Here is an 18,316-nt window from a genome sequence, read left to right on the forward strand (position 1 = left end):
AACCTGTACCACTAGTTATTGGATATAATAAGAGTGTCGCAGTCCCGCCCCCTTTCAGGCCCAGGAAATAATTCCCCATTAATTTCCCCATAGATGATTCAAAACGTATTTATTTAAAGACGTTTACGCCGTGGACAAAGCCAACTCGAGTTGTGACAAATCATGACAATAAAAACAATGTTCAACTTTGACCCCTCTATCACATATTTCCGTGTGATAGAGGGGTAAAAAATTAACAAAAGTTGCACTAACATTTTAGGAATAGATCAACAATACAAATTACGTTACCGGTAGTTTTGTGGAATCATTTACTTTTATTGCGTGGCCCCCTATGCCCCCCACAGAATGACCGGAACTACTTAATATTTCACCAAAACCAGAGCAGAACTCCCACCACGAGACTCGGGCAATCAATGAATACAGTTGCAACCACTATATTAATGGCAAGTATTTCATACATCTGAAGTTAAAACAAATCTGAACTATCCCTTTAAGGTTAGGGAATAGGGTTTAGTAATCTCGGAACAATGAGCCTTCGGACTAATGACACGGCACCCTTTGAACAGATCTGTGAAGATGAATATCCTTTGTGACAATAAAGATTATTATTATTATTCTTAAAGCCCTCTCCGTCTCCCCCTGCAGACGGAGCATTTCATCAACCTGTACTGGGGCGACGGCAGCACCACCAAGGCCCTGCAGCACCACGACCCGGGCCGGCCCTACGTGGAGCAGTACCGCGTGGACCGCGCCCAGTTCAAGAGCCTGTACGTGCTGCTGGCGCCCTGGCTGTGTGGGAGCCACCACACGGACACGGTGGCCAACCGGGCCTTCACGCTGCTGGACCAGGACAGGGACAGCCTCGTCACCTTCAGGGAGTTCGCTGGATGGCTGGGTAGGCGGTGTTGTTTTTGTCGAGTAAAGGTCATTACACACTGGCGAATTAGCGACGCGATGCGAATAAGCGATCTGAAAATGCGAAATATTGCATGTTGCAGTTCGCCTGCGAATCTCTGCAAAATACGACACCAGAGCGAACAAATAAAAGCGAAAACGGTCGCATTTTCGCACATTCGCACATTCGCCACTGATGTGGAAGCTTGCATGGACTTCAATTGTTTTTTTTTAAATGCGAATTATTCGCACGAATATATCGCGTCGCCAATTCGCCAGTGTGTAATGACCTTAAAACTGTGACAAAAAATGTTCGTCGACTACCTTTTTTCACTGACGGAAACAAAATAAAAACTAAGCTATGATGACTAAAACTAAGACTAAATATAGTGACAATTTCGTCAACAAATAAAAACTAGACTAAAATGTCAGGAAGGGGACTAGTGGACAAGAGATCCAGTATAAGTCATTTTACAATTGGTTGCATGCTGAAAATAGACGATCTACAAGCTCACAACGCGTCGCTAAAAAAGAACAGTCAACGACGGCATCAAGGCCCGCCAAAATACATTTTAGTCGACTAAATCAACTGTGGATTTAGTCGACTAAAATCTTATGATATTTAGTCGACTAATACTAGGCTAAACACTCCATCATTTAGCTGGGGACCACCTGGAACCCCCTCAAGGACCACTGGTGGAAAACCACTGACTTAGACCCTGAGTCAAAAATCTACAAGCTCACAACGCGTCACAAGGAGGCTGGGGTTCAAGTTGTTAGTCATAGTCTTTTGAATAATATTCCATTTAGTTTTAGTCATATTTTAGTCATCTGAAATGGTTTCATTTTAGTCTACTTTTAGTTGGCTAAACTCAATTTTAGCGTTTATTCAATTGTGTTTTATAGAGCACCGAAGTCCCGCTAGAAGTCTGCTTCTAGCGGAAATCTAACTAATTCAGCAGCAGTAACATTAGCGTTTTCTCTCAGTCAGTTGATTCTTCATATCCATATGAGTGAAACGGCCGGGGTGACATGTTTATTTTTCAAACACAGTTCTTATATGAGGATGGGGATTTCAATGCAACTAAACAAATACATGAACCTGTGTACTGGTGCCCTCTACTGAAAGTGACGTCAGACTTCGGTGCTCTATTACCACCTGCTGCAACATTCTGTGTAGCTGTCTCTTACTGTGTGGCTTACAAATAGCTTCAGGTAGACTAATGCTCTCTTGTGGTCGCAATTATCAAATATCACCAAGCCACACAACATTCTGTTAAACAGGTAGTCACATTTTCTTTGCTATAGAGTGTTTCTTCAATAACGGCCATACTAATATCACACCACCGAAGGAAATTTTGTTTTTCCATCGGCATATCCACGTCTGGCCACTGCGAGGCTATAACCCCCATATCATATCTACTGCATTTTCTGTTTTATTAACCCATTTAGTGGGTTATTATTATTATTTATTTTTATTTTACCCCCAAAAAATGTATAATGTAACTGAAAAAAAACAGGTCTCATCACGCATTAAACGTCTTCTGAACCAAGGACGGGTGTTTTCAACTAATCTAACATGGTTAAAATGGAGTTTCCAAAGGGGTAAACGGGAAGCGGGTAACTTTAGAGACACCCAATCATTTCTTGTTTCTCTCTTTCTTGTGTCAGACACTTGTTACTGTGAAGACCTGAACCTGAAGATACGGCTGCTGTATCGTCTACACATACCACCAGGTACAACACCCCGTTTCACTTCACATTCTTCCTCACTGGTTAATCCGTCAACACTGTAAAGAAATCATATAAACACAACAGATTATGCCTGAAGTGTATATGCTCACTAGGAGGTACCTCACAAGGCCGGCATGCGTGCCTTCTGACCAGTGACCTTATGTAAAAAAAGGCATGGCTGCTAAACCATTCGTTGTTCAGTTGAGCCCCCCTTCGTCCAGCCCTTCGGCAATGATGATTTTATTTTTCTCCTGGGGTAATGTTCGCCTTAAAACAAGGACTTGACTGAAAAGACCTTGGCAACAGAAGAACAGGGGGCCAAATAAATCTTCCATTAAATGAGTTAAATACATTCCCCGCCCCATCCGGACACTATTCTGTGAATGAAAATCATACACATTCACCGTGCCATCTACTGTATACATATATATCACGTGGGGAGTACTGTGCGTGTGTGTCTTTTTTCCTTGCAGCTCTGACAGAAATTGAGGAGGACCCTGCATCACTGAACAGCCCTCTACTGTCCACCACCAGACCCCTCTACGTAGACCTGCCCAAGGGTATGTAATCTGATCTATGTTCCCTTATGGTATTGCTACTTTTACTTACAGTAAAGGTGGTTTGCAGCACACTGGTACATTTTTATTCGCTGCTTTTTGCAAATCCGTAAGTAGTAGGCTATCACCAGCTGTCAGCCTGTCACCAGCACCCCACTAGACAGTAGAAAGTAGTAGGCTATCACTAGTTGTGTTGTGGGGGAGGTGAAGGACTAACATGTAGGTGTTAAATGGTAAATGGTGCATTTATATAGCGCCTTTATCCAAGGCGCTTTACAGAGATTGTGCATTACATTCACCCATTCACACACACATTCATACACCGATGGCAGCGGAAACCATGCAAGGCACCAACTAGCACATCGGGAGGTGAAGGACTAACATGTAGGTGTTGTGTAGGTGTTGTAGGGGAGGTGAAGGACTAACATGTAGGTGTTGTGTAGGTGTTGTAGGGGAGGTGAAGGACTAACATGTAGGTGTTGTGTAGGTGTTGTAGGGGAGGTGAAGGACTAACATGTAGGTGTTGTGTAGGTGTTGTCGGGGAGGTGAAGGACTAACATGTAGGTGTTGTGTAGGTGTTGTCGGGGAGGTGAAGGACTAACATGTAGGTGTTGTGTAGGTGTTGTGTAGGTGTTGTAGGGGAGGTGAAGGACTAACATGTAGGTGTTGTGTAGGTGTTGTAGGGGAGGTGAAGGACTAACATGTAGGTGTTGTGTAGGTGTTGTAGGGGAGGTGAAGGACTAACATGTAGGTGTTGTGTAGGTGTTGTAGGGGAGGTGAAGGACTAACATGTAGGTGTTGTGTAGGTGTTGTGTAGGTGTTGTAGGGGAGGTGAAGGACTAACATGTAGGTGTTGTGTAGGTGTTGTAGGGGAGGTGAAGGACTAACATGTAGGTGTTGTGTAGGTGTTGTAGGGGAGGTGAAGGACTAACATGTAGGTGTTGTGTAGGTGTTGTAGGGGAGGTGAAGGACTAACATGTAGGTGTTGTGTAGGTGTTGTAGGGGAGGTGAAGGACTAACATGTAGGTGTTGTGTAGGTGTTGTAGGGGAGGTGAAGGACTAACATGTAGGTGTTGTAGGGGAGGTGAAGGACTAACATGTAGGTGTTGTGTAGGTGTTGTCGGGGAGGTGAAGGACTAACATGTAGGTGTTGTGTAGGTGTTGTCGGGGAGGTGAAGGACTACCAGCAACAGCTGAAGCAGATGTTACGAGACCTGGCCAAGGAGAAGCAGAAAGGCCCGGAGAAGCCACTACCGCTCATGAACCAGGTAGGGTACATACATTACTAATAACGCCTCATCATCATTCATAGTACAGTGTAGCGTGGCTGTTTATGTTTTTTAGTCTATTGATGCCCTGCCTCGTCATACAAGAGTGTCAAACAATGGCCCAGGCCGTAGCGTAACGGTCTGGGCACCGGACTGGTGATCCAGTCGCGGTGTGCCGCGGGTTCGACTCCCGGACCCGACACGGCCTTTACCGCATGTCATCCCCCCATCTCTCTCCCGTTTCCTGTCAGCCTACTTTCTATCCCTTAAAAAATCAATAAAGGCGTAAGCCGCAAAAAAATATCTTAAAAAAAAAAAAAAAGAGTGTCAAACAAAAGTAGTGATCTGCACGACGCATTGTAGATCTGCTATTTTTACGATTTCAGAAAAAATGTTGTTCCATTTCCTGAAAAGGAACTCTATTGGACAATCAAGGTCTACGCCCGACCGTGACGGGGGTAAATGGTTTGCTTCTGGCGGTGACCCTGAAACAACATACAGTATTTTGAGATGGGGGTCGTCCGTTGCCAATTGCATATATATTTTGGGGTCCTTGACATGAAATTGTTTGAGAACCACTGATATAGAAACATCAGTACGAGTTAATGTAAATAAGATACGTGTGTGTGTGTGTGTCCCTCCCCCAACAGTACGAGTTCATCCAGTTCTGCAAGACGCTGTGCAACATGTTCCATGGCGACCCCGAGGAGAACGACCTCTTCCAGGCCATCGCCACGGTGACCAGCCTGGTGCTGCAGATCGGCGAGGCGGGCCACCGCAGCCGCTCCTCCGCGGGGTCGGAGGTCAGCGGCGGCGGACAGGAAGAGGCGGCGGGGCTCGGCCAGGAAGCGGCGGCGGCGGCTGCGGCCGCCACTCCCGTCGGGGGGCTCGCGGAAGAAGAGCACCCGGTGTTCGGTCCTGGCGAGGGAGAGGGTGGTGAGGACGGCGGCGCCCAGCGTTGTCACAGCAGCACCGGTAGCGAGCGCGGTGGCGCGGACAGCCGCTGGACGGTCAGCTACGCTCAGATACTGGCCTCTCTGTTGACGGAACAGGCGCTGGTGAACTTCTTCGAGAAGGCGCTCATGGAGCTGCCGGCCAAGATCGCCGAGGCCAAGGAGAAGCAGTACCAGCAGCGCGCCGGGCTGCTGATGCTCCAACGGCGGACCAGCTGATGAGCCCCAAAATGCCTACAGCGATGAAACGATACCCGGTTTAACTTTTTATTTTTTTGAAGTTGGGGAAAATCTGCGATCGATCGGTAATGGTTTGAGTAAATATGATGCGACGTATGCCTGACCGAACCGCCGTCCGTCATACAGTAGCTGTGCTACGGTTTTGATTGGCCAGACTATACAGATGCAGACCAGGAAGTGCTGTACACTCCGTCCCGCCGGTGTGGGACAACGTGTTTAGCGTTTAGCCGCTTAGCCGGCGATCTTACTGAAAGTGACTTCCTGTACGTTAAACAGGGCTTCAATGTCTTGATCAGAGACATTGTGACTAGATTGCGTGGCTGGCTGTAATGAGTCTTGAACCTCCTTGACACTACTAGACCTTGTACGTATGCCCAGAGCCACAGAGTAAGACAGAGTTACGACAACTCCGTTCACTTCATGGGGCCAGTCCAATGGTGGCTCTTCTACATAGACTTCTATTGGCGAATATAGGGACACCGGAATGCATTGGAGTCTATGGGCTCGTGTGAGTACATGAACCATGTGACCGGGCTGTTTTCTGCCCCCACAATGTCGTAACTCTGTCTATACTCTATGGCTCTGTGAAGGCCCAGCCAATTTATTTTACGTATGGAGTATGGAGTGAAGCAATCAACGATACAAGTTGACACTTTGTATACTTTATATATGCTCTTGTTGTCGTAAGAAATTAACCAAAATTTAAGAAATCTTAAGCAATATATAGGGGGGGGGGGATCGAGGTGTTTGTGGACAAAATCTTATCCAACGACAACAAAATATAAATTGGCTCTGAGAGGCAAAATGTCATCAAATGGTGCTCCGTGGCTCAAATGCCGAATAAATAATGGGCCTTGATATGAAAAGGGTTGAAAACCACGGGTAGGGTATGGATGGTATCGTGTGTGTGTGTGTGTGTGTGTGTGTGTGTGTGTGTGTGTGTGTGTGTGTGTGTGTGTGTGTGTGTGTGTGTGTGTGACCACTTGCTTAACTGTCGATTACACCTGGATGTGTGGGCGAGTGAGAATGGCAATCTAGGACTCGTTCACTGTTGAATCGCAGATGTCTCCAAAGATCATACCGATATTATAACCCTCATGGATCAGCGCCATCATTTTAACACCTTTTTTACTGCCAACAGCGCCATCTGGTGGTGGCTCAGGGCGCCATCCAGTCATTTAATAGCTCAAAGTCACAAAGTAACGGGTGCCGCAATTTAATTCACCCAAAACATCCATTTTGTAACCGAGGATCATATCGTTTAGAATTTGCATTTTTCCACCAGAGGACACACTTATAGTTGCCTTCCCCTGTTCTATAAGCCAGTGGTTCCCAAAGTGGGGTCTGGGGACCCCTAGGGGTCCTTGAGGGAGTTCCAGGGGGTCCCCAGCTAAATGATAGTCAGGAACCAAATGGACCCTTATGGGTCTGTAACTCAGAGAGTGTACTAAACGGGTCCATTTGGTTCCATTTGTAGTACACTCTCAGAGTTAAATTAACATTGAATTGTACAATATAAATTGGGGATCCAATGATAGAAATGCCATTAAATGGTAGCCCGTAGCCTAATGCAGGTCAAACCGTAGGTCCTTGAAATTAAACTGGTTGAGAATCACTGCTAGAACCATATAAATCTTCTCTTATGGGGGGTCCCTGGCATCTCTCTTCAAATGGGAGTCCGCAGGCTAATTAGTGTCAATTTGGGGGTCGGACTTTTGCTGGATGTAGAGGGCATATAAATGCAACACTCTCCAGCATGTCTGACTCTGTACCATAGAAATATGTGGCGGAAAAGCGCTAGCAGCTAAAGAAAAAAAAGCTTTAGACCTCACAGGTGCAGGCATGACACTCACTGTTAGACTGGTGTAAATACCAAGACAACATGATGATGAACCAGATGGCCTCAGAAGCTGCTGACACTCAAAAAACATGCGTGATAATGAACGGCAAAGATGGATCTCAATCTCAAACACAATCGTTGCTTTCGGGCAGAAACCTCTCATTTACACATTTTAACATTGTCTTTTTTCGTAAATAAATTGTCCAACTTGATAATACTACAGCGTCACACCAAAGGTTAGGTTACCGTAGGTTTTATTTGAATCCTGAAAAAATAGCAGTTTTTTTTTACGTTCAAAAATGGCTAAAGTCTATAAGCTCAAAACCTGTGAAGTTTCCACCCAGCAGAAACGATATACTGTAGATGGGGCTGCACAATACTGAAATATATGGTCTTAATTTCTTGGCCAGCTATTGGGATTGAAGTATGAATTGGATGGTATAGGTGAGAGAATCTTTCCTAGACGTAAGAAAGAATTATACGTGTTCAAATTGACCAATAGTTAAAGCCCCCTTCACTCTATCTCTCTCGCTCTCTCTCTCTTGTGATTTGTGGGCCAGGATTCTGCCCAGAACCACAAACAGACCTGTACAACCTTTCCTCTTTATTAAATGTATTGTTTATGGGAGTTATAGATATTTTATTTTCTTGGATTAACGGTGCAGGGCTACATAGGCTGCTGAACCATGACGCAAAATCAGTATGCTTCTGTTAAAGCGTGTGAGCAACAGGTTCATAAACTTTATACCACCAGCGTACTGATTTAGCACAATGGCTTCTATCGTAGCTGAGTGGTATTAACCGACTCTTAAACTTAATTTATTCTCCGTCACAAGATGGTTTCGCTTGCTGCCAAAATTCCAATGTTCAAGCTAACGACGCACTATAACTTGAAAGTCAGTTCTTGGCCGCGAGGCAAGCGATAGCGTTTTACTATGTATATACAGCATGAGGTCTCCGATCCCTTTCTAAAGAACAGTCACTCACACATGGGGACAAAAACCACATTAAGAACTTATTTTAACGAGTGAAGCATTGTAGTATGCTAATTTATATGTGCAGTGGCTGGTGGTAGCCTCGCCTAGCCAGCCTTCATCAGCCTTTTCAATGCATATTGCATATTGCCCCAGGCAGGCAGATTAAGTCTGGCGGCTCTCAATTGTGGGAGGACTTCACGGCTGAAGTGGTGACGAGCCAACCAGATTCGTCTGGAACCAGACTATAACCAACCAGGCCCCAGTATGCAAATATGGGGCGGGGTCTTTGCTAAATCTAATGCTGAGAGAGATGAGACTAAGGGCCGATTCATACTCCTATTTTACAGCTGTTTCGTGCGTCAGAAATTTTCAGTAGCACCGAAGAGCCGACTTTAGGACGGTATCATAGACAGTGCAGTATTTATAGACAAGTTGGTAAAATAAGCATCGTTGCTCTGACAAAACGGAAACAATCTTTTTTCTTTCTTTTTTTTCTTTTTTTCATTGAGATGAAGCAGTACAACAGTGGGGTTTTTTTTTAGTACAGTGATCTTTAGGGCATCTATTTTAAAAGTACAGTTAAATGTGTTTTGGTGGAGAAGATAAAGGGGTTAAGTTCATTCCTTTTTAATTTACTGCCAAATATTTCAGTTGTGCCTATAATGACTTCAAAGAACATGTTTCTGAATGTGATACACTGAAGATGTACACCTGGTTATATATTTTCTTGTATTGTACCGTATCGCTGAATGTTGAGTTCTTTAAACTTGTTCTACAGTTTTCCTGAAGCATGATTTTGTGTGCCTGTTTTTCTCCTCCTTTCCAATCACCAAGTGTTCAAAAACAATGGCCTGATATTTTATATTTACCTCGCTGAGTACATGTACAGACTGACTGCTGTAACTGAATTTCTGTCCAATAAGGTTTGACCTTTGGATCAGTGAGGTGTTTTCATCCCTCCAACATTAAAATCGGTGAGATTAATCTACAGTATGTTTAATGTTTCATTAAGGACAATGATCTATTTTGTTTAGTTTTTTGCCCTCCGTCTGTATTTTTCCATTATTGTTTAAACCAAGAGTGGGCACATATTATTCCTTTGTTTTCTTTATTGAGAAGGGAGAATATTTATATCTATCTATCGATCTATAAATGCAATGCACCACGTCTTGGTACGTCTGTAAATGCACGAAACTTGCGAGCCGTTCGCTCCACACGCGTTCCACACCACCACAGGGGAGTGCAGTGCCCGGTGGCTGCCCGGATACTTTTTCTTTGTTGTTGATGAATTTGAATGTTCCACAATCTGGATTTTATTGGAGCCCCAAAGATAACCTATTGTACAATCTCTGGAGTTACAGGCCCATAAAGGGCTCCCTTTGTCCTCTGGTGGTGGCCATAGAGTAGTATTAACCCATTCTGACCTGAGATCAGATTCATACGAGGTTTCCACCGGACACACACTGGTCTGATGAACCCATTCTGACCTGAGATCAGATTCTAAAAATGTCAGTCGCTCTTCGATTTTTCAAAAATAGCAGACCTACAAGCTCGTATCGCGCCACTCGGTGGCGCGATATGAGCTTGTAGATCTGCTATTTTTAAATAGCTAAGGCACAACATGATGCTGACACCAAAATGGGTGCCCGGTCAGAATGGGTTAAAAGGTGGTGGCCCCCGGGAATAGTTTTGCGACGCTACAGAGCATCTTTGGTAGCCATCCTGCAGATGATTGCATCCAACAGAGTCCCACGCCTCTCCTCCTGTGCCGTGACCTTGTACAACTTCCTGATCTCGCCGAGGTCGCTTAGCGTCGACACGTGCTCCACCGGGATCTGTCGTCCGTCCACCTTGGCCGCGATCTCCGAGAGAACGTCACGCAAAGACTCGTCTTTGGCGCCGTGAACCACGGTCACGTGCACGGAGTCACCGCCGTCCCCGACGCCGAACCTCTTGAAGGCCTCCGATATGTTGTTACCCGGAGACAGGTTGAAGATGACCTCGGAATATAAACCTCTGGTCTTCATCTTGCCAGTCTTCTGTGAGTGCACGGCCTTGTTCGCGGCTAGCAGCACTTGGAGAGGATTCACCAGCATGGTGGGGTTGACCAGGGCACACTTGATGTGACCCTCCATGGCACTCCGTCTCAGCTCGGCGGCGTTCCTCACGTCTTTGAAAAGCAGCTGAGTGACGCTGTGCTCTGGATAGAGCTCTAGCTCCTGTGTTAAATGCATGACCTGCTCATCGTCTTCTTTGCATTTGGGGACCAATAACCGGACCGTTATTTACCAATAACCATCATTGATGATGTCATCATCATGCACTGGCTTCGCACTGTTGATGTCACTCATCATTGATGTCACATTCACAAGCTGAAGTACTGCTGCAATGATCTGATTTTAGTCAGTCTTTGGAATGAAACTTAATTTAGTTTTAGTCATCTGAAAAGCTTTAGTGTTAGTCTAGTTTTAGTCGACTACATATAAAGCTTGCGACGCGTTGTGAGCTTGTAGATCTGCCATTTTCAGCATGCAACCAAGTGTAAAATGACTCCGTCTAATTTATTTGTTGACAATTGAAATTGTCAATATATTTAGTCTTCGTTTTAGTCATGGCTTAGTTTTCATTCCGTTTACCTCTGTGTAAAACGATAGACGAACATTTTCCGTCATAGTTTGTCGAAATCAACAGACACAAAGTAATACGCTACTTGTAGGATGTTAAGGAAATGAAATGTCCTCTCCTGGTAGTGGTAGGTGTCACAATGACCACACTAAAATACCATATCCATGTTTTCTTCTAAAATATAGGCTTTATTAAAGCACAACATTCACAAATATTAAAGAACTTTTAAAACTCGATAAGTTAAGATGGCAAGCCTTATCAAAGTATAAACAATATACTCAAAAATAGTGAGAGATAAAAGAAAATCATAACTTAACACCTATACATTAACACAAAACAAAATTCACCGATCTTTGACACAGCAGCAACTGGCACACATTGTAAAGTTCTAATTCCATACACATTCTTGCCACCCGATTGTGTAACGGGTCAATATCAGTCCATTTTGGTGTCATTTGAGCTCAATGAGAAACATGATGAGCCATTGACTGGAGTCAATTGGGGAGACGCAGAGAAGGGGTGATGGTCAGAGGCTTGACATCGGATTGAGTGCACAGGTATGGATGCAGACTCTCACCAAAGCACTGGCCAAAGAACGTGTAGATGTGAGAGTTGGCGTCGGCGTCATAAAAAGAGACCTGTCCCACGTCGTAGTCTACAAAGACCCCGACCGCCTGGGGTTTGTTCTTCACGAACAGACTGCATGCGGAAGACACAGAGCCATATGCTCGATATAGGCCGGCGTTAAGCAGCATGACCCAGCATCCCTTCCCAACAGACATGCCGACAGGCTTCTTCCGGTTCACGGACACTCTCGCCACTCCTACAGCCCAGCTAGTCTTTCCCTTTACCTGAACCTCATAATAAAACATCCCTGATGTGAACCCTTCCCTTGACAACACTGCGTGATGTTTAAACCTCTTGTCGGTATCGGGGACATTCTGAGGTGTTGCCCCAAGCATCACTGCTTTCCCATCCGGGGACACGATGAGGTTACAGTGTGCGGTGTCTGGGTCAAGGGTCACGTCCACTGCACTGTCCTTCAGCCTCTTCAGATTGATTTCCTTGGACAGAAGAACTGCACATCTTCTCACGCAGGTGGTGTCGGGCAGGTTGAAGTCGACCACGGTGTCAGTCTGGTCCTTGTTTAGCAGAGTGGCCAGGCTCAACAGGAACAGGACAAGGCCATGGTGGTCTTCAGAGTGAGAGAGACGCCGCAACTCGTCACGTTTCTCGTTGAGCTCGGCGATTTCCACGTTCAGTTCTTTGATGAAGCCCTCCGCTTGTTGCTCTGCCGTTTTACGCCGGTCCTCAATCGCCTCAATCAGCCCCGGCCGGGAGCGGATCACCTGCCCGCTGAAGACCCCCGCCCTCTTGGTGGACCGTTTTATGTCACTGATCCGCTGTGATCGTGCATTTATCGCACTCTGAACCTTTGCCATCACCTCTGGTACTTCTGCTAGTTTGGATTCAGCAGACGCTGCATTACACAGAGGACACTGGTACATGTCCTTGATGTCGCGGTAGTGTCGAATACACGCCTTGCACATATTGTGTCCGCATGGTGTGGAGACTGGCTCGGTGACCACATCCAGGCAGATCGTACAGAGCATGTGCTCGTCCGAATGAAGAATCGTGGCAGTTGCCATATCTGGATAGAGAGAAGACGAAGCGTTTATGATATGAATCTTAAGCCATTTCAGTTGTAGATACATTTACACCTATAGTAGTCTAGTGTCCACACTGCTCATTCCAGGGCTAACATTCAGTGAAAATAGCCAACCTACAAACTCACAACACAACAGCACTTGGGAGCTTGTAGATCAGCTATTTTCAGCAACAATATTTAGCAAAAACACGAGGGGGTCTAGTATAGAGCCCTTTGGAATCTGTTCAACTGAGTATAAGGTTTAAGTGATTAGAACTTATATGTAGTTGACCAGTGCAGTGGTGTAAACTAACCAAGCACATTTACTCAAGTAAGTACTTGAGTATGTCCAATTTTCAGTACTTTCACTTCTACGCCATCTCAGCAGCAAATACTGTACTCTTTAGTCCACTACAATTTGACAAACTTGTACCTTAACCACTTCAGCCATTTGAAAATGGCAGAGCTACAAGCTCACAATGGGTCAGACGCCTAATTAGCACTTTCTACTCGTGTACATCTTGAGGCCAATACTTCAGTACCTTTACTCCATTACAATTATTTTAAAACATACACTCTAGATTTATTACAAAATATAGATTAACACATACTTCAGCCCTAGATCAGCTTTTTTCCCCCCTAAAGACTTATAATACATTTGAAAACTTGTGAAATGTACTTTCTACTTTTGGTAGATAGAGTACCACCACTTGTACTTTTACTTTTACTACGTTAAAGAGTAGGCTACTACGTACAGAGTTACAATGCAGTGATGATACTTGTATTTCAGGAGTTCACGTTTTCCATAACTTCTAGACCATGGTCACCTAGGGCTGTTAGTATTTTTTATCGGCACCAAAGGTCTTTGAAAATAGTAGTTCTACAAGCTCCCAAGATTTGCAAGAACGTTTGTCCCAGAAGAGAAACACTAAACTTCAAGTGGTTAATCTAATGAGTTGAACAGTTGAACAAGTGAAGATTATTTTTTCTTACCTCAAACTGTGGTGCAAGTTTAAAATCAAACTAAATGCAGTTGTTGTCTTGTAACTAATAAAATACCTGTGGAAAGTATTCTGACTGAGCTTTTTGAATAATAAACACAGCTGAAAGTAATCACATTAATTGCGGCTTGCAGGAGTGTTTCATTTAGGTATTAATGTATGCCAGCATGCACAGCTCCTGCTGTTGTCTTCCTGCTGGCACACAGAAAAGACAGCATTTCACTCAATGAAACACAACCACAATTAACCTTCAGCTGGCAAAATAGCAGCTGTGAAAAGGGCCCATCTAGGGTGAAGTTAGACAGAATGACCACAAGATGTCAATGATGTTCAATAGGGGATGTAATTACTAAAGACAGTAGACACACCGGTCCCATCTGGTTGAAGATCACATCATCTTCACTTTGCAAGTTTGTATCTAAATCCTATTAGTTGTCACAAGAAACATAGTACAGTAGTAGGCCTACGTGCTCTGTTAACAGAAGATTCTTGGTTCAAATCTCACAATGATCTCAAAGTTTGTATAATATGCTTTACTGAAGAGTTTGGAACTTTCTTTCTCCACTTTTTTCACCTTTTCACTTTTTTTAAGGGGCCCTTCTATAAACAGCTTTTGTCCCCACACGTCTCAAGTTTTGCCATTGACCACGGTAAGAGAATTTCGGTCGCTAAATTCTGTCCCACCCGTCTCAAGTTTTGCCAGTGACGATGAACGGAGAAATGACGTTAGAATTCCGCTAAATATGACATCAAAACATTAAACGCCATTGACATTGAAGGGAAAATGTACATCATATGTAAATGAGCAAATCAGCTAACTAATCACAGGCAACAGGCCAGTATGAGATGATTCATGATGATGATGTATGATAAGAGCGCCCCTCACTTCACACAAGTGTGATTTTTCTACATACCCTAAATAGTAAATACTATCAGGTTAAGTATTATTATAAGCATAAATGTATGTTTTCTTTGTCATAGTGTAAGACAGAGTTACGCAAACTCCGTTCACTTCATGGGGCCAGTCCAATGGCGGCTGTTCTACATTCTATTGAGCATGGGGACAACCGGAAGTAGACTGGTTAACTACTCCCTTTGAAAGTGACCCAGTCTATGGACTTTAAATGTTGGCTTTAATCATGGCCCCCAGTTAATAAAACCCACAAAATAGAACCATTATTCCTAGCTGCGGTATTCAGGTGACTCGGGCCTGCTTTGAACACTATTTTCTTTTCAAAGTAAACGCTCCAGACCCCAAGCAGGACACTCGGCTAAGATCATCAGGGGGGCACCGGCAGGCAGGGCTGGGAGTGGGACAGACGGTGGCTCGCCTGTCGGCGGACCGTCAGCTCGGTCCCGAGATCCAACTATAGGAGCTTTATAACTGCAGCAAACCGTGGCAGTGCGATCTGAGTGAGACACACACACACACAAACCGTACATTTTGAACGAAGGCAGACGGCGATTTATCTTGGCCACTGACCGCGCTTTTTTTTGTTGTCGTTTCTCCGTGAATAATGTGTGTCCACTGTCCGTGTATATTGTTTTATAAAGGCGGGGTGACGCGTTATTATGGATCCTGTACCGCAGAAAGAACCGCTGTGATTGGCCACTTATGGCCAGCCGCCAGTATAGTCGAAGGCCACAAAGCACAGGCGTAAACGGCACTTCTGCATGATCCGCAAACGGTCTAAGACGTGGCCACCCGAACTGCACACAATGTTGTGCTCAATGCGCACAAAATTGTGGATTTGTACACTCTCAGAGTTAAATTGACACTGATGGTGTTATTAGTAGAGTCCGGGATTTAAAAAAAATATTATAATAAAATACGGGGTCTGTGGTGGTGGCCTAATGCATGTCACACTGGGAGTCGTTGAAATTCAAAAGTTTGAGAAATACACGGCTGTACGCCACATGCAATGTCCAACGACTGTGGCTGCCTTGTTTAAGGAACAAGGAAGTTCAGTCCACAGCCTGGTGGATATTCTAGTCGACCTTATTGAGATTTAGATTCCTCCACATGACGATTCCGGTGAAGGCCCCGACACAGAAGAGAGCAAGTACCGCTGCGATACCAGGGATGATGACCGAGTACTCCCTGGGAAGGAAGTACCTGTGCAGGTCATGGCCACTGTCAAGGAACGGCAGAACAATGACCCAGGTGGAGTAGTACGTAAACAGTAGGAGACTGAAGCACACCAGTCCGAAGCCAAGGGCCTGATCAGTGCTGGGGGTCATTTCTGAGCAATGAGCGATATGAGTCGACCACCTCTTCATTTGACCAGCCTGTGGCGTCAGTCGTCTTCAATCTATGACGTCAGCCCTCTATAATGCTCCTAATTAGTACAACTAGAGCGGTGCTCTTTTATTCCGATATATGCAGTTATTTGTCAGGCATGCCCAAATATGGAGTCTATCAGAACATCATTACTGTGATGTCAGAACAGGCCGACTCCATATATGGAGATCTAGGGGTGATCAATTGGCTATTTTGGGCCCTGTCCAGAGCCCGGGCAGAGGCTTTTGTGCTGGTTCTGGACAACAGTGTATCCCACCGACTCAAGGCCATGATCAGGCACTGCACTCCCTGTGGTGGTGTTTAAGTCGGTAGGGCGAAACGGTTCTCAAGTTACGTACCTTCACACGTACAGAGATGTGGTGCATTAATGCATTTAGAGATATAGATGAGATATTATGTAGCCTATACTGTACTTTATTTTTTACTTATATTTATTCAATCATTTTTCATGAACAGACTGAGAGCGCCCCTCAAAAATAAATTAACCAATTAAGCCTTATGTATACACTATTTGAAAATAGCCAATCTTCAAGATCACAACCACATCCACATCGCAATTCGAAACTGGACCCCGTACATTCTGAATCCCCCACCCACCCCTTTGTTTTTTGATGTTTGTCTTTAGTTCAAAGTTTGTTTGTTTGTTTTGTTTGTTTGCATTGACAATGAAGGGAAAATGTACATCAAGACTCATGATGTGTTGTTTACGTCATATTGTCTCTTTATTGTTAATGGCGTCTAATGTTTGTGTTGGCACCGTTTGTTTTACATCACCATTACGTCACCTAATCAACATGAGATAGACTTTAATATTTTAGCGCCCCTCACTTCACACGGGTGTGATTTTTTTACCTTTTTACCTCTTTAACTTTTATGATGATTTCCTGTTTTTGTATATTTGTACGTATATGGTGGACCCTATCGTAAACAAGTGTAATGCTCATGTCGTCCACAGTTAACAGTTTTTGTATTGAGTTGTGCTTGGAAATGTATGAAATGTACTGTAATTCAAAATAAGACAAAAATGGACACAGGACCTTCAAGTGGAAATCTCTGAAATTGATTGGGGTTTAATATGTTCCAAGGCACAAACACAAACTATCAATACTAGATTAAGACTAATTCAGTATAATTGGATAATGAGAATTTACATAACCCCTGAGAAAGTAAATAAATTTGATCCAAACATTCCTGATTTATGTTATAAATGTGGGGAACATATAAAGGTACACTGTTCCACTGCTTATGGGAATGTGAGGAGATTAAAACATTCTGGAGGTCTGTGGTCCATTATGTCTTTCAGATTACGTCAGGTCCAGTTCCTCTTTGTCCTAAATTATGTATACTCAGTATTTATCCATTAAATTGTACACTAAATAGTAATGAAAAAATAATGACCGACCTTTGCCTGTTACAGGCCAGACGCTCAATTGCGCTATGTTGGAAGAATGTCAATGCCCCTTTGGCTGAGGAACTTAACAACAAGTTTGGCACATGAGAAACTAACATATGTAATTAGGAAGAAACCTGCGGTATTCTATATGGGAGAAGTTCTTGGACTTCATTAAGCGAGGTGATATTGAAGAGGCTTTGGATGTATAATGGTTATAAGTCAGCTGTGGGGTGGGGGTAGGGAACTGTGACGGACATTGGGCATTTGTTTGTTTGTTTAACTGTATGTAATGTGTTTTATTTTCGTTTTATTTTTCGTTTTGTCATTATTTATTTATTTTTGTTCTGTATTTATTATTGTCAAAACATTTTATGATAAGATTTTGTTTGTATGTGTGCTGCCATGGGGAGGTGGGGAGGGGGATATATATGTCAATTGTTGAAAATACTTCATTGTACTGTAAAGAAAATGAATAAACATATGTTTTAAAAAAAAGTACTGTAATTCTGCAAACTGTTAATAAATACTTTATTTCTAATAGAATATAACTTTTTTTTGTAGTCAATATTTTGATACTTCAGGTACAGAGCATAGACATATTTATTTTATATATATAGAAGTGTCTATTCTGACAAATAACGTTATTGTAAAAATAAAAGATTCACGCGTTCATATGTAGCTATTTTGAGAAGCGGATGGGACCCGGATGTAATGTAGGAGGACTACAATGACTACAAGAAAATATCGCGTAAAATCTCGCGGGCGTGGCATCACACCGGAAGGAAGTGAACGCCACCCTCAAATACGGAAGAGACACGTGGAGGTGAGTTTGGTCAGTGTTGGAAGTTCCACGTCACCATCGGGTCGTCTTCGGAGAGCAGGTA

At 43.9% G+C, this 18,316-nt stretch overlaps 4 protein-coding genes across 4 annotated transcripts in view; 1 reads left to right on the plus strand and 3 right to left on the minus strand.

Annotated features, from left to right (window-relative positions):
• tbc1d8 (TBC1 domain family member 8) overlaps positions 1–6,246 on the plus strand; it is a 66,620-nt gene extending 60,374 nt beyond the window's left edge. The window contains exons 16-20 of the mRNA XM_083777209.1: positions 646–895; positions 2,566–2,631; positions 3,102–3,188; positions 4,344–4,453; positions 5,104–6,246. Coding sequence (XP_083633335.1) covers positions 646–895; positions 2,566–2,631; positions 3,102–3,188; positions 4,344–4,453; positions 5,104–5,625 — 1,035 coding nt within the window. The 3' untranslated portion in view covers positions 5,626–6,246. The remainder of the gene's footprint in view (positions 1–645; positions 896–2,565; positions 2,632–3,101; positions 3,189–4,343; positions 4,454–5,103) is intronic.
• A 3,914-nt stretch (positions 6,247–10,160) lies between these two features.
• On the minus strand, positions 10,161–10,697 carry LOC310866596 (EKC/KEOPS complex subunit TPRKB-like; the record flags this gene model as incomplete). The annotated part of the gene is made up of 1 exon (XM_083776256.1): positions 10,161–10,697. One exon carries the CDS (start codon positions 10,695–10,697, stop codon positions 10,161–10,163), a length of 537 nt encoding a protein of 178 aa, XP_083632382.1.
• Positions 10,698–11,582: 885 nt separating this feature from the next.
• On the minus strand, positions 11,583–12,737 carry LOC310866483 (E3 ubiquitin-protein ligase TRIM39-like; the record flags this gene model as incomplete). The annotated part of the gene is made up of 1 exon (XM_083776104.1): positions 11,583–12,737. One exon carries the CDS (start codon positions 12,735–12,737, stop codon positions 11,583–11,585), a length of 1,155 nt encoding a protein of 384 aa, XP_083632230.1.
• A 2,989-nt stretch (positions 12,738–15,726) lies between these two features.
• On the minus strand, positions 15,727–15,978 carry dpm2 (dolichyl-phosphate mannosyltransferase subunit 2, regulatory; the record flags this gene model as incomplete). Its single annotated transcript, XM_083776111.1, has 1 exon — positions 15,727–15,978. One exon carries the CDS (start codon positions 15,976–15,978, stop codon positions 15,727–15,729), a length of 252 nt encoding a protein of 83 aa, XP_083632237.1.
• Positions 15,979–18,316: the final 2,338 nt, after the last annotated feature.

The sequence above is a fragment of the Protomyctophum parallelum genome (genome assembly GCF_964188405.1).
Source record: "Protomyctophum parallelum genome assembly, chromosome: 11".
Classification (NCBI taxonomy): Eukaryota; Metazoa; Chordata; class Actinopteri; order Myctophiformes; family Myctophidae; genus Protomyctophum; species Protomyctophum parallelum.